Source organism: Littorina saxatilis, linkage group LG2, assembly GCF_037325665.1.
Source record: "Littorina saxatilis isolate snail1 linkage group LG2, US_GU_Lsax_2.0, whole genome shotgun sequence".
NCBI lineage: Eukaryota > Metazoa > Mollusca > Gastropoda > Littorinimorpha > Littorinidae > Littorina > Littorina saxatilis.
In genome coordinates, this window is record NC_090246.1 from 68,938,244 (window position 1) to 68,952,394 (window position 14,151).

Here is a 14,151-nt window from a genome sequence, read left to right on the forward strand (position 1 = left end):
GTTGCCTAAATCACCATAAGGCAACCATCCACACGTGGATGGCAACCTAAACTCTGGATGGCAACCTAATTGTGTGGATGGTCGCTTCATTTAACACCGTTAAATTGACTTTTTTGACGGAAAGAATGTCATAACAATGTTCAAAATGACATTCTTTCCGTCCTCTATAGGCGACGAAATAGGTCAAATTTTGTGCATTTTTTAGTGCAAAATTCTTCGATGCCGGAGCGAGTACTGCACCCAGTGCTGTTGTAGTGCAAGTGCACTAGAAAGGCACTACACCCAGTGCCGCCTCTTAGGTAACCATCCACACTTTAGGTATGTGTGTGTGTGTGTGTGTGTGTGTGTGTGTGTGTGTGTGTGTGTGTGTGTGTCAATGCGTGTGTGTGTGTGTATGTTAGAGAGAGAGAGAGTGTGTATGTGTGTGTGTGTGTGTGTGTGTGTGTGTGTATGTGTGAGTGTGTGTGTGTGTGTGTGTGTGTCTCTCTCTCTCTCTCTCTCTCTCTCTCTCTCTCTCTCTCTCTTTCTCTGTCTTTATCCATCTTTTTCTCTGGCTCATTCTTTCACACACACACACACACACACACACACACACACACATCATCGCTTTCTGATTCTGTGCTCTGATCTTCTCTCTTCCTTCATCTCTCCTTTCACTCTCTCTCTCTTCCCTCTCCCCCTACCCTCTCTCTTCCTCTTTTGCTCTCTCTCTCTGTGTCTCTGTCTCTCTCTGTCTCTGTCTCTCTCTCTCTCGTTATATATCTCTCCCTCTCTCTCTCTGTGTGACTCTGTCTCTGTCACTCTCTCTCTCTCATTCTTTCCCCTCTCTCTTTCTCTGTCTCTGTCTGTCTCTGTCTGTCTCTCTCTCTGTCTCTCTGTCTCTCTTTCTCTCTGTCTCTCTCTCTCTCTCTCTCTCTCTCTCTCTCTCTCTCTCTCTCTCTCTCTCTCTCTCTCTCTCTCTCTCTCTCTCTCTCTCTCTCTCTCTCTCTCTCTCTCTTGAGCGACAAATGCAGAGTGGAGAGAAGGCTGCGCTGCTTTATTTGTCGTAGCCTCCGTCGAGGATTAAAATGTAAAAGTGTCATGTCCGTCTGTCCCTCTGTCCGCCCCGTTACGTGTCTATTTGTCTGTTTTGTCTATACTGGCCTATTCCATATGATATTATGCTTTTGGCGGAAGTACACTCACTCGTTTCGCTTCCGCTGATTATGTTGTTCTTTTTCCTTTGGTTACATCGTTTGGGGTTTTGATTTGGCCTATAATAATAATAATAATAATAATGGACATTTATTAATCGCCGTTTCTCACAAGAGCTCACGGCGATTTACATATTAATTTCTGCCGTGTGAGATGGAATTTTTTACACAATATATCACGCATTCACATCGGCCAGCAAACCTCAAGCCTATTAGGGCGAGCATTCACCTTTCACGGCCTTTATTCCATAAAGCAACAACTAACTAACATCGTTTGTTTGCTCGTTTGTTTGTATGTTTGTTTGTTTGCCTGTTTGTTTGCTTTCTTGTTTGTTCGTTTCTTCCTTTGCTTCCTTATGTGCCTGGACATTTTGTGTCTCTCTTCATATGTGTGTTTTGGGCGGAAGTACACTCTATCGCTTTCATTTTGAGTACTTGTGTGTGTGTCCTTTATTTATGTTATTCGGTTTGTATATATTTGTTCCACTTTTCTCTGTCTCAATATGCACTTCGTCATTCAGAGTCGCACGTGAAAAGCAAACGTGTAGCACAACGTCACCCTGGAGATTGTTAGCTTGGCAGATTATCCAGAACCGCGGAAAATCCGGGCGAAAAAGTAACAGCGGCGGGTCTCATTTGCATCTTTTAATGCCGCTTCGCTTCGGATTGTCTTGGCTTAATGCCTCCTTGGGGGAAGCTTCGCTTTGCAAAGGAGATGCAGTTTGGGAAGAATAATGTGGGGTTTGCCGAGGCACGTAGCCCTTTCGGGCAAAGGGTGGATTGCTGTGTGGAATATTTTGCTGGCATTAGCTCTAGGAAGCTTATACACTGAATCAAAAAGCAAAATTATCGAGGAACGATTTAATTGTCTTTGGCTTTATTTTTATGAGGGTGGACGTTCTTGTAAGGAATGGTCTTTTTTTGTTGGAAACAGAACGAAGAAGCGTGAGGAAAGACAGAGAATTCTTGAGTTGGATCTTTCTGTTTGTTTATGCTTATCTTTCTTTCTTTCTTTCTTTCTTTCTTTCTTTCTTTCTTTCTTTCTTTCTTTCTTTATTTATTCCTTTCTTTCGTTCTTTCTTTCTCTCTTTCCTTTTTACATTTAGTCAAGTTTTGACTAAATGTTTTAACATAGAGGGGGGAATCGAGACGAGGGTCGTGGTGTATGTGTGTGTGTGTGTGTCTGTGTCTGTGTGTCTGTCTGTATGTGTGTGTCTGTGTGTGTGTGTGTGTGTGTGTGTGTGTGTGTCTGTCTGTGTGTGTGTGTAGAGCGATTCAGACTAAACTACTGGGCCGATCTTTATGAAATTTGACATGATAGTTCCTGGGTATGATATCCCCCGACATTTGTTTTCATTTTTTCGATAAATACCTTTGATGACGTCATATCCGGCTTTTTGTAAAAGTTGAGGTGGCACTGTCACACCCTCATTTTTCAATTAAAATGATTGAAATTTTGGCAAAGCAATTTTTGACAAAGGCCGGGGTTTGGTCTTGCATTTCAGCTTGGTGACTTAAAATCTAATGAGTGAGTTTGGTCATTAAAAATCGGAAACTTGTAATTAAGATTATTTTTTTATTAAACGATCCAAAAACAATTTCATCTTATTCTGCGTCATTTTTTGATTCCAAAAACATATACATATGTTATATTTGGATTAAAAACAAGCTCTGAAAATTAAAAATATAAAAATTATGATCAAAATTAAATTTCCGAAATCGTTTTAAAAACTATTTCATCTTATTCCTTGTCGGTTCCTGATTCCAAAAACATATAGATATGATATGTTTGGATTAAAAACACGCTCAGAAAGTTAAAACGAAGAGAGGTACAGTAAAGCGTGCTATGAAGCACAGCGCAATCGCTACCGCGCCAAACAGGCTCGTCACTTTCACTGCCTTTTGCACTAGCGGCGGACTACGTTCAGTTTCATTCTGTGAGTTCCACAGCTTGACTAAATGTAGTAATTTCGCCTTACGCGACTTCTTTCTACCTTTCTTTTACGAAGCCTATAGTAAGAAATGATGTTCCAAATAGTAATTCATAAGCTTATTCACATGCATGCATGACGTTTGTATGATACTGATAAACAGGAAGGAGAGAAATCGGGACAGACTGCTGAACCGAAAAGTGTTGACTATTTGTATCTTCTACGTCCGTGCATGTCAGAGCGGACACTGAAGCTGTAGCAAAAGATCACTCGTAACGCAGAGGGGACATCGACTTTGTCACAGTCGTACCTTGTTTTCACTGGTCCTAGCGGTTAAGCATGTCACGTCTCCCACCCGCTGTCGCCCGTGAATCAGAATCAGACGGGACAAATTTGACCAGGACTGACGTTTGACAACATGGATAGATGAACGGCCACTCAACTTCGGATGAGTGACGCGTAGCTACTCAGTGGCAAGTTGGTGGATGCATGCAGTTATTAGCAGAGCTAACATAGTTGTAAAAATGAACAACAACAAGAAGAGACAACCATATTCTGTTGAAGTATATATCTGAGTCCGATGCCAAGACATTTTATTCTGCGACGGTAGATGACAGCTTAATATCATATTCTGCTTGAAGTTATGATTATTAAAAAAAAGGATAGATGACCTGACGTAATATCTTGAAAAAAAGATGTACGAAAGAAAGTGCTTGACGAGTCATTGTATCCTTCTCAAAGGACGAGTTAGAGAAGTTAGATGACAGCTCATGTTCGCTCAAAGATATTTTTGAAGAAGAAAACATAGGTGACCAGACTTTATACCTCGTAGATACACATATCTGAGAAGAGAGATGCCAGTACACACCATTCTGCATGAATGATGTCAGAGAAGGTTGATGAAATCTCATCATGTTCTGACAAAAAAGAGATATACTTGAAAAGAGAGATTACCAACCGTGAACATACTGCAACAAGATGTACCAGAGAAGGATGATGACGCGTCTCTGAAAGAGACACCAGGACATTCATCCTACTCAAAAACGATATATAGAGAAGGTACACAGCAGAGCTGAGGTGCACGAGAAAGTTACCACCCAAACGGGAGCCAGCCGCAGTGTTGGATCGGTTGAAACTGAGGTCCACGACAAAGTTACCACCCAAACGGGAGCCAGCCGCAGTGTTGGATCGGTTGAAACTGAGGTCCACGACAAAGTTACCACCCAAACGGGAGCCAGCCGCAGTGTTGGATCGGTTGAAACTGAGGTCCACGACAAAGTTACCACCCAAACGTGAGCCAGCCGCAGTGTTGGATCGGTTGAAACTGAGGTCCACGACAAAGTTACCACCCAAACGGGAGCCGGCCGCAGTGTTGGATCGGTTGAAACTGAGGTCCACGACAAAGTTACCACCCAAACGGGAGCCGGCCGCAGTGTTGGATCGGTTGAAACTGAGGTCCACGACAAAGTTACCACCCAAACGGGAGCCGGCCGCAGTGTTGGATCGGTTGAAACTGAGGTCCACGACAAAGTTACCACCCAAACGGGAGCCGGCCGCAGTGTTGGATCGGTTGAAACTGAGGTCCACGACAAAGTTACCACCCAAACGGGAGCCGGCCGCAGTGTTGGATCGGTTGAAACTGAGGTCCACGACAAAGTTACCACCCAAACGGGAGCCGGCCGCAGTGTTGGATCGGTTGAAACTGAGGTCCACGACAAAGTTACCACCCAAACGGGAGCCGGCCGCAGTGTTGGATCGGTTGAAACTGAGGTCCACGACAAAGTTACCACCCAAACGGGAGCCGGCCGCAGTGTTGGATCGGTTGAAACTGAGGTCCACGACAAAGTTACCACCCAAACGGGAACCAGCCGCAGTGTTGGATCGGTTGAAACTGAGGTCCACGACAAAGTTACCACCCAAACGGGAGCCAGCCGCAGTGTTGGATCGGTTGAAACTGAGGTCCACGACAAAGTTACCACCCAAACGGGAGCCAGCCGCAGAGTTGGATTTGTTGAAACTGAGGTCCACGACAAAGTTACCACCCAAACGGGAGCCAGCCGCAGTGTTGGATCGGTTGAAACTGAGGTCCACGACAAAGTTACCACCCAAACGGGAGCTAGCCACAGTGTTGGATCGGTTGAAACTGAGATCCACGACAAAGTTACCACCCAAACGGGAGCCAGCCGCAGTGTTGGATCGGTTGAAACTGAGGTCCACGACAAAGTTACCACCCAAACGGGAGCCAGCCGCAGTGTTGGATCGGTTGAAACTGAGGTCCACGACAAAGTTACCACCCAAACGGGAGCCAGCCGCAGTGTTGGATCGGTTGAAACTGAGGTCCACGACAAAGTTACCACCCAAACGGGAGCCAGCCGCAGTGTTGGATCGGTTGAAACTGAGATTTGTTGTGATTTCAACAAATCAGACCCCGCAGTTTGTCCTCTCCCGTTTGAGTGGCACCCACTTTCGATTCGTGCAGCTCAGCCGCGGTCATCATATCCTACTGAAACATGCATCTGAGAGAGATGCCAAGTAGATAGTCCTCCTGTTCAAAAAACGAATGAGAGAAGAAAAAAATTGTCATCACATCCTGCTGAAACTTGTCACGTTTCAGATAAATATGCCAATGCATTTTCTCCTGCTCCTACTCAAAAGATGTATCAGACGGTTCATCATGTATTGCTGAAACATGTGCCAAGACATTGAAAGACATTAAATCATGGTCATATATGAAGAAGGCGGATGACAGGTCATCAAACCCTCTGCTCAAAGAGATTTATGAGTCGCGAATTCCACTACAGTAAGAGAAGCATCAGCCACTGCAGCGACGATTTACGAAGAGAGAGCAGAGGCAGAGAACGTGTGCTGAAGCTCCGGCGTAAAACAAATGGGTTAATTTCCTCGAGACTGATGGAATCCATGCAACCTGGCCACTGTGCTTCGTCACATTCACATCGAGCGAACCTGGAGTGTCTGCGCTCGTGGAGAGTTATGGCTACTGGAGTTCATTACATGCTTCATTTTTTTCTTTTCCTTTTATTTCTTTTTCCTTTTCGGGAAAAAAAACATGCCCATGCCCACAAAACCTCTCTGTCATTATATCTGCCTCGGACACTGTTTTTTCTTACTTTTTCACTGTTTCTCTCTGTCTTTGTCTCTGACGTTTCTCTCACCAACCTTCTCTCTCTGTAGCTCTTTTTCCACCTGGTTGTCTGTCCGTCAGTCTTTCTGCTCTCTCTTTCTCTTTCTCTTTCTCTGTTCCTGTATCTGTCTGCGTGTATTCTCTCTCTCTTTTTCTCTGCCACCCACCCCCCCCTCTCTCTCCCTCTCTCCCTCTCCCTCTCTCTCTCTCTCTCTCTCACACTCTTTCTCTCTCTCCCTCTCTCTCTCTCTCTCTCTCTCTCTCTCTCTCTCTCTCTCTCTCTCTCTCTCTCTCTCTCTCTCTCTCTCTGTGAGTGTTAACGGATGTGTAGCTGATTTGAGCAACTTTACTCCCAAATGAAAGGTATAACTATGTCAATGTAATTTTGTAATTTTTGAGTTCTCCTTATGTAATTCCTTAAATGCACATTGTGTTGCATTCCATACAATATATTTCTGTATTTTATATTATTGAATTTTTATTTTTTATGTCCGTCTGTCTTTATGTGTTGTATAAAGGACAGGTTGGAAGAATAGGCTTTGCCTAAAACCTTTATCCTTTTGTAATAAAGGTCTGAGTCTCTCTCTCTCTCTCTCTCTCTCTCTCTCTCTCTCTCTCTCTCTCTCTCTCTCTCTCTCTCTCTCACTCTTTCCTCTCATCCTTCTTCCCACTCTTTCTTCCTCTACTCTTTTGCATCTCGCGAAAAGCTGTAATTGTCATCCCGTCTTTTTTTCCTGTTGGTTTCATTATATCCTGGATCCTTTGCTGCAAGGAAAACAATAAGAGCGGTGACGTTCATGTGCATGATAAACGAGCAAATGGTTACTCCCGTTTATTGAAAGGTAGTATTCTCAACAATATCCGGCAGACATATTAATCTCCTGAAGATAATCAGTGGCTCCGAATTTCCTCATTTACGCTTTATTTCCGTGGATTTCGTGTCGCGCTGACATTAGGAAATCGGGTACATTTACGTCACTATATGTTCAGTACTGACGTCTTGTATTTTATGGTGAAGACAACGGGTTTTTTTTAAATACGAGTAATCAACGCGACTGGTGCAATAGATAATACAAATATTTAGAATCAACAACAACTTATTAGCTTCTAGTGATGATCTTTATTTTAATCTTCTCTGTAAATCGATATTTTCTTATTGACTTTGCTAAATTTGCCCGATGTCCGTACGCGTCATCGTGGGTATCTCTGCTTTGTTAGTCTGTTAACAATTTGCTGAAATGAGCATATACTTGAGTGCGGATCCGAATATTACGTTTGTATATATGTCACAACATTGGAATTGAATTAAAGATCCGTTTCAGCCAAAACAGTGCTTGGGTGTTGTGTTTCCTTCAGTTTAGATAATAACATATGGTTTTAATGGACTTAGCTTAGTTTAAAAGCAGACAATCTAAGAACGAATTCGTTGTTCACGACGTGTTTTAGCTGTTGCTTATCCCGCTTATTCTGAATCAATACAGACTATCAGAGTCTCTGGAGAGTTTGAATAGGTTTTGTCTGGATCATTGGTCGTATCGTACTGCTTCGAATGAACCGAGAATACGCAAGACTTTTAACCAAGATACGCAGTGGCAGTAATCTGAAGAGGCAGTTTAATTGCCCTGCTTATTGAATTCTTGTCACATTCTGATCGTGTCTGAATACAACACAACACTTCAATAAGCACACTGCACGGAAAACCTCTGTTTTGTGTTGTGTACACAGTGCCATGCGCATTTATATTGAATCTACCATTTAAATGTGTTTCCTCAGAAAAAAAGCATCAAGAATCCAATTGAGACTTTCTTCCTTCTAGCCGTTCGGCGTAAATTTAAGCCAACAAAAATCAAATGTCAACTCCGTTCGACATGCAATTCGCAGTGTGTCACTTTCTTAGTCAGTTGAATAAACTTGACATTTTCCAAGCACATCTGACATTTTCTCGTCTTTTCTTCCATATTTTATCCGACACTTCCTTTAGCAGCCTTGAGAGGGCTACAGCAGCCGGTTATTTCTCCGCCTCTTACACAGCTCGGTAATCAAATATTGGCCATGTGACAGACAGGCCGGGATGAGGTTAATGATGTTAGCCATGATCCAGAAGGGAGAGGGTAATATGGAAAAATGTACACCCACTCCCCTCATCCTCGGAGGCACGACCAATGATTTAGTGGCACGAAGCAATCGCAGCCAATCTAGACCCAGTAAAGCGGCTCGACCCGCGGACTCTTCGCTCCATCCTTCTTGTTGATTTACTGAACGCGTTTGTTTTCTGGTCACTGCTTCTTTTCTTCGTCTTTCTTTGGCTTTTTCTTGTGCCTCTGGGGACCATTGTGATTATGGAGACTGACTGCGGGGACGTCTAGCCAGTGAGAATTACTTTGCTCTACTTTTTATGTGTGTGGGGAGGAGAAAAGAAAAACATCAAGGTGGTTGCTTGTTGATAAAGTGATCAAAAGGGTTTAACGGTCGTTTCATCAATTTCTAAAGTTATAGTCTTAAGAATGCATTCTTGAGTTAAATAAAAACACTTTTTGATGGATTCAGATTGTAGCACTATTGGTGAATACTAACCAAAAGTTTAAATAAATTGAATACAGAAACAGAAATGCACGCAAGGCTAGATGCATTTTGAGGTGCACACGAATGTGGTTGAAAGAAATAGGTAGTGCTGGAATAATTCTGTGTGATCTATAATGGCAATTTGCGTTGAATCAAGATAAAGACTGCGTCATATTAAATGGGGGTATGGCAACGGGCGAAACACAGAAGTGACAGTCAAAAGTAAAGTTTAAGGTATGTTCTGCACAAACCCTTGCAAGCTATCAAATAAATAAAGACAAACAAAAGCTTTCTTTGAATCCGAATGAGGCCCACCGTTGCATACATAAAGCCAAAGGCAAAATACGCAAGACAAACATACAAAACTCCCGACATGTTTTGACAAAAATAAAGAAAAGAGAAGAAAGGCTGAGTGTATTTAAGGGTTTGGCAGTCCAGTACCAATACTATCTTGCTTTCCTGAATCAATAGTGTAGTAAGAAAAACTAACACCAAGTTGTTCTGCCAGGGTCTTTTTCCACGGCAAGGCACGCGATTGCATTTCGTCAATTATGTCTACAAATGTCCTTGCAAAGCAAATAATATATCCAGAAGCAAAACATGCTTATTTAATGGGTCCGATCTGCAGACAAAAGGAAGTTGTTTATCCTGGTTGTTTTTTTGCAAAAACAAATTTAGCTAGCTCTTCTCGTTTAAAACTACGAACGTGGCTCTGTTTGCTCTGCTTTAGTTTTGTGTCTTGGATCAATGAGAACCCGGATCTTGAAAAACTGGTTGTTTGAAACAAAGGTCTCTTTGACAAACTGAGAAAGGTAAAGAACCACTACTACATAAAAAAAGAGTAATTTATGGAACGTTTATTTATTGACAAAACGAAACATGTTTTAGCAGCTCGATCTGTCGATCTTTGAATTGGTCGGACACGTCACTCCTTTGCTGTATTTGCTGTTTCAAGATATCAGCCTTTTCTGTTTGTATCAGTGACCAAATCGTTGATGCTTTGTTAACACCGACTAAAAGGAATTATAAAAATATGACAATGGCGTAAAGGCCTGTTCAATAGAGATCGCTCGGAATAGTGCTTGCAGGCAAGGTTCTTGGGAAGTTCTTCGTAAAATAGAATCACACGTGCTTGAAAGCAAACAGGAAGTCAAGTCGGTAATGCACAAAAACAGCAAAGTAGACAAAGGATTGGTTTAAACAAATAATTGTATTGAAATAACAAGACATGAAACAATTACCAACATGCAACGAGGACACGAACTCAAGCAAAAAAATCGTATAATTACATTAGTGTGGTAGTTTGGTTATTGAGTGTGTGTGCTGACTGCCTGCTAAATCGAGTTTAACGTCCTCCTGGTCTATATTGGGACAGGTATGGGTAGTGCGTTGAGGTGAGGTGTGATACTTTGACTCGAATAAGTCTTATTCGACACACCAGCATCAGGCTTGTCTCGTCAAAGTATCGAGATACGATTATTATGAGTGACGAGAGATGATGCATGAGTGTCTTCGTGTTTGAGTGATCTCCCACTTGTCAGAGAGGCCGGTTGTCTTTTCGTGTGCTCTGCACCTTTGACGATATTTACAGTCCTTTTGGGCATGCATTGTCCTGGATATGTAGGCTTCTAAATTCGTATGCACCTCATGTGTCCAGGCTGATGGCAAGAATCAAAAAGAAAGTGGCAGTCGTTGGTTTTTAGGTGTCACCGCTGTGTGTGCTTCACGAGTGTTGTGTGCCGATGTTCGGCCATTTTGTTGTGAGTGCTCAGCAAAGTGGGTGTGAAGTGGGTGTGAAGTGAAGTGAAGCATGCAAAGAAGCCGCTCTTCCTCAGTGAAACGTCGACAGCCTGATTCATCACCGGGTCAAGACAACACAAACTTTCAAGGTATTTCCCCTTCGGACAGTAAGAAAGCCAAGAGATCCAAGACTATAACCAATTTTTTTTAAAAAGCCCATTGACAAGACATCTTCGTCACAAGCAGGGGCGGCGAGTGAGCCTGTACCCTCTGAAAAAGGCAGCAGTGCGCCTGCACTCTTCGATAGTGACGGTGACGGCGACATGTCAGATATGTCGGGCAATGAACAAGAGAAAGAGAAAGAGAAAGAGAAAGAGAAAGAGCCGTCAAACCGGGGACATTATGAGTCTTCTGTCAGAAATGAACGTAAACATGAATCACAAGTTAGACAGGTTAAACAAGGTGGTTGAAAGACTGGAGGGAGAGGTCTTTGACATTCAACAAAAGCATGGCACGTTGAATGAAGAATTAACACAGTGCAAAGGCAGAGAGGAAAAGATCCAAAGGCAGATCGACGTGGCATTGTTAAATGCGAAGCTTGCGGCAGATCGTTCAAACAGAAACGAGCAATACTCGAGACGCAACAACGTGAAGCTCCTGCTCATTGAAGAACTAGATAATCTCAGCGAATCTGGAATTCCAGCCCACGCTGATTGCGACGAACTGGTTATAGAGACAGCGCGCTACGGACTGAGTTACGTTCCTGCCCAGTATGTGAGCCTTTGAAGCTGGGAGTTTCTTTCAAAGCCACGTGTTGATAACAGACAGACACCGCTTGAAATATACATATTAGAAATCAAGCGGGTGTGCTGTGCATGTGCATGGCAATAAATAAACTTAAACAAAAAAACCAAAGAAACAAAACATGAAAATAACGCCAACAAAACAATATTTTGACGAACATAAAACTAAAATACAAAGACCTTCCCAGCCAGCACTATAAATAATAATAATACTAATAATAATAAGCAGAATAATCGGTGCTTGCAACAATTTTTGGAAGAGATAGAGCCAAATATTCAGACTCTTTGCTTGGGAGGTTGGAGCAGGGGGGTGAGAGAGAGAGAGAGAGAGGGGGGGAGGGAGAGAGAGAGAGGGGGAGAGGGAGAGAGAGACATACGACCACACATCCAGCGTGCGGGGTTAACTACTAATTATTTGCCCTGTTCGCCTCCCGTGACTCCTACATCGGATGCTAATCAATTGTGTCTTCTTTTTACTTGCAGATTCCCAGCTGAGAGTCCGATGTACGTCACGCAACGGAACGCCATGGTGCTCCCAATGATCCACCATCGGAACCGTCCAGCCAGGATTTATCCACACGCACGCGCCTAATGGACGACGGAGGAGCGTCTGATAGCGTGCGGGGATGACCAGCTCTAAAACCTTGGAATCTTTCTCGTGTGTGACTGATCTCTCTTATTGCCGCGCCATTAGGGACTGATGTCTGCACAAACCGAGAGATTATTGGTGTGCTGTATATCGTGATATTGGACCATTCAGAATCAGCAGACCCTGCAGGGCAACGAGGGTCGCTGGTGTGGCAGAAATATGTCTGGTTTTTGTTATTGCTCGGCTTTTATTTCCCTGAACCTTCAATCAATGCTGAATTCTTGGTGCACCAGAGATCACGCACAGTGATTTTTAATATTGTGCTTGATTATTCACGGATAGAAGGCCAGGCCATAGCTGATGGCTCAAATGCATGACGGATCTTTCAAAATCATGCAAGAGCACAATTTATCATTGTATTGTGTATCTAACCTTTGACAGATATCCCAGCCATTTAAAAACAATTTGCAAGTATTATAAAAGCAAGATCGTGGATCGCAAAACACGTTAATCCAGCCAACAACAAAAGTTCAAAACTTCAAAAGAGTTTATCGAGTGTTTCACACATTTCAAATACTTGAAATTCTGTATTCAGATTTTCCCACAAGATTTAAGGCTTTACCGAACATTCAGAAAACTGAACCTATAAAAGCCACCACTATTCATTCTTCCATTTAACCTTTGTGAACATTCTCAAACCACTAGGCCATCGTGGCACCGCAGAACGACAGATTCCAGACAATCATTGCCCAGGATCGCGCCACAGTCAGACGGATCAGTCACCAGACAGAAGGCCAATTTTCCTACCACCAGTTTGACAGATCTCGCCAATGGCTTGACCATTAGTGGACAGCGGGCAGTTGGTCAGCTCCATCATCCCGCCAGAGTAGTCCCAATCCTTGGACTGGACGACAGCGGTGGCTGTGAAGAGGCTTTGATGATGGAGGATTATGCTGCCTCTGATTGACAAGAAGAGACATCGTACCAAAGTGTGGGTCCTGGTGCTTTAGTATGAACGCGTCGAATACAGCAATACATGTCTGAAGTTTAAAACGATGGGAATGTTCAGAATGGACACAACGGAGATAAACACATATCGATTGCTAGACATTTGGAGCACTTGTGTGTTATAATTGACTAAATCTGGTTAAGCGTCTTGGGAATGTGCGTGCACGATCCAGTATTCCTTTATGTCAAACGGTGAAAAGCAAACATTTGTTGGAGTGAAATTGAAAAGTCTGAAGAACTGTTTTGCTATCGTAAACTCTGGAACATAGCTGTCTAATCAGACCATTTTTATGGAGAAATAAAGTTCAGTAACAATCAAATACATGACTTTGCACTTGTGAGTCAATATAATTGCTGTGATAACCTGCCTTTATGTGAGGTTTAAACAAACAAGAGAATAAAACCTGAACTCCTTTACTCTGGGTAGCTGGCATATTATACGACCTGTACATTGTGGAAACAGCATTTTGCCCTCAGCTCACGGACTCCAGGGGGTGAATTAGATTGCTCTCGCACGGTGGTAGTGCTTACTTCAGCAGAATAGAAGAATGGAATCTTACATCAGGCAAGGAAACATTGGTTCTTGTCTGCTGTTCCAGCCTGTCATGAGCAGCTGATACTGAACTGATACCTTGGGTGTGATCGATAGTTCTATGATGCGCACCATGGGCATCTCCTGTGTATGTTTGCTGGTCTTTGTATGCCAGCTGAGTACAGGTACGTTAATGTTTTACAATCTGATTGTGTTAAGTTAATGGATTGTTTGTTTGTTTGTTTGTTTGTTTGTTTCTTTGTTTGTTTTGTTTGTTTGTTTCTTTGCGTCTTTGTCTGTTTCTTTATTTGTTTCTTTTTCTAGTTTGTTCAAACATACTTCAGGGATCAATTTGTTTCTGTTTGCTATCTGAGATTTGGATTTCGGCATATAACTGATAAACAATGTGTAAAGCACATGTTAAAATAGCGCCATGTTCTCCTCAGATATGGGTTTGACGCATGTGAAATAGTTTTAAAATTGAGTTTGCTTGTTTCTAATATTTTTTTATATGAAAGATAATGGAATATGAAATGTACAACTATACATACAGGGTTGCCGACAGTTGTGTAGAATCTCGATTTTCCTACCACCTGCTTTTAAAGATGTACAACAATGTATAAAGATTGATCCCCAACAACGCATATTTTA

At 42.7% G+C, this 14,151-nt stretch overlaps 1 protein-coding gene across 1 annotated transcript in view; it reads left to right on the top strand.

The window, feature by feature from the left end:
- The first annotated feature begins 13,633 nt into the window (after positions 1-13,633).
- LOC138953883 (cadherin EGF LAG seven-pass G-type receptor 1-like) overlaps positions 13,634-14,151 on the top strand; it is a 78,490-nt gene continuing 77,972 nt past the window's right edge. Inside the window, exon 1 of the mRNA XM_070325848.1 lies at positions 13,634-13,685. Coding sequence (XP_070181949.1) covers positions 13,634-13,685 — 52 coding nt within the window. The remainder of the gene's footprint in view (positions 13,686-14,151) is intronic.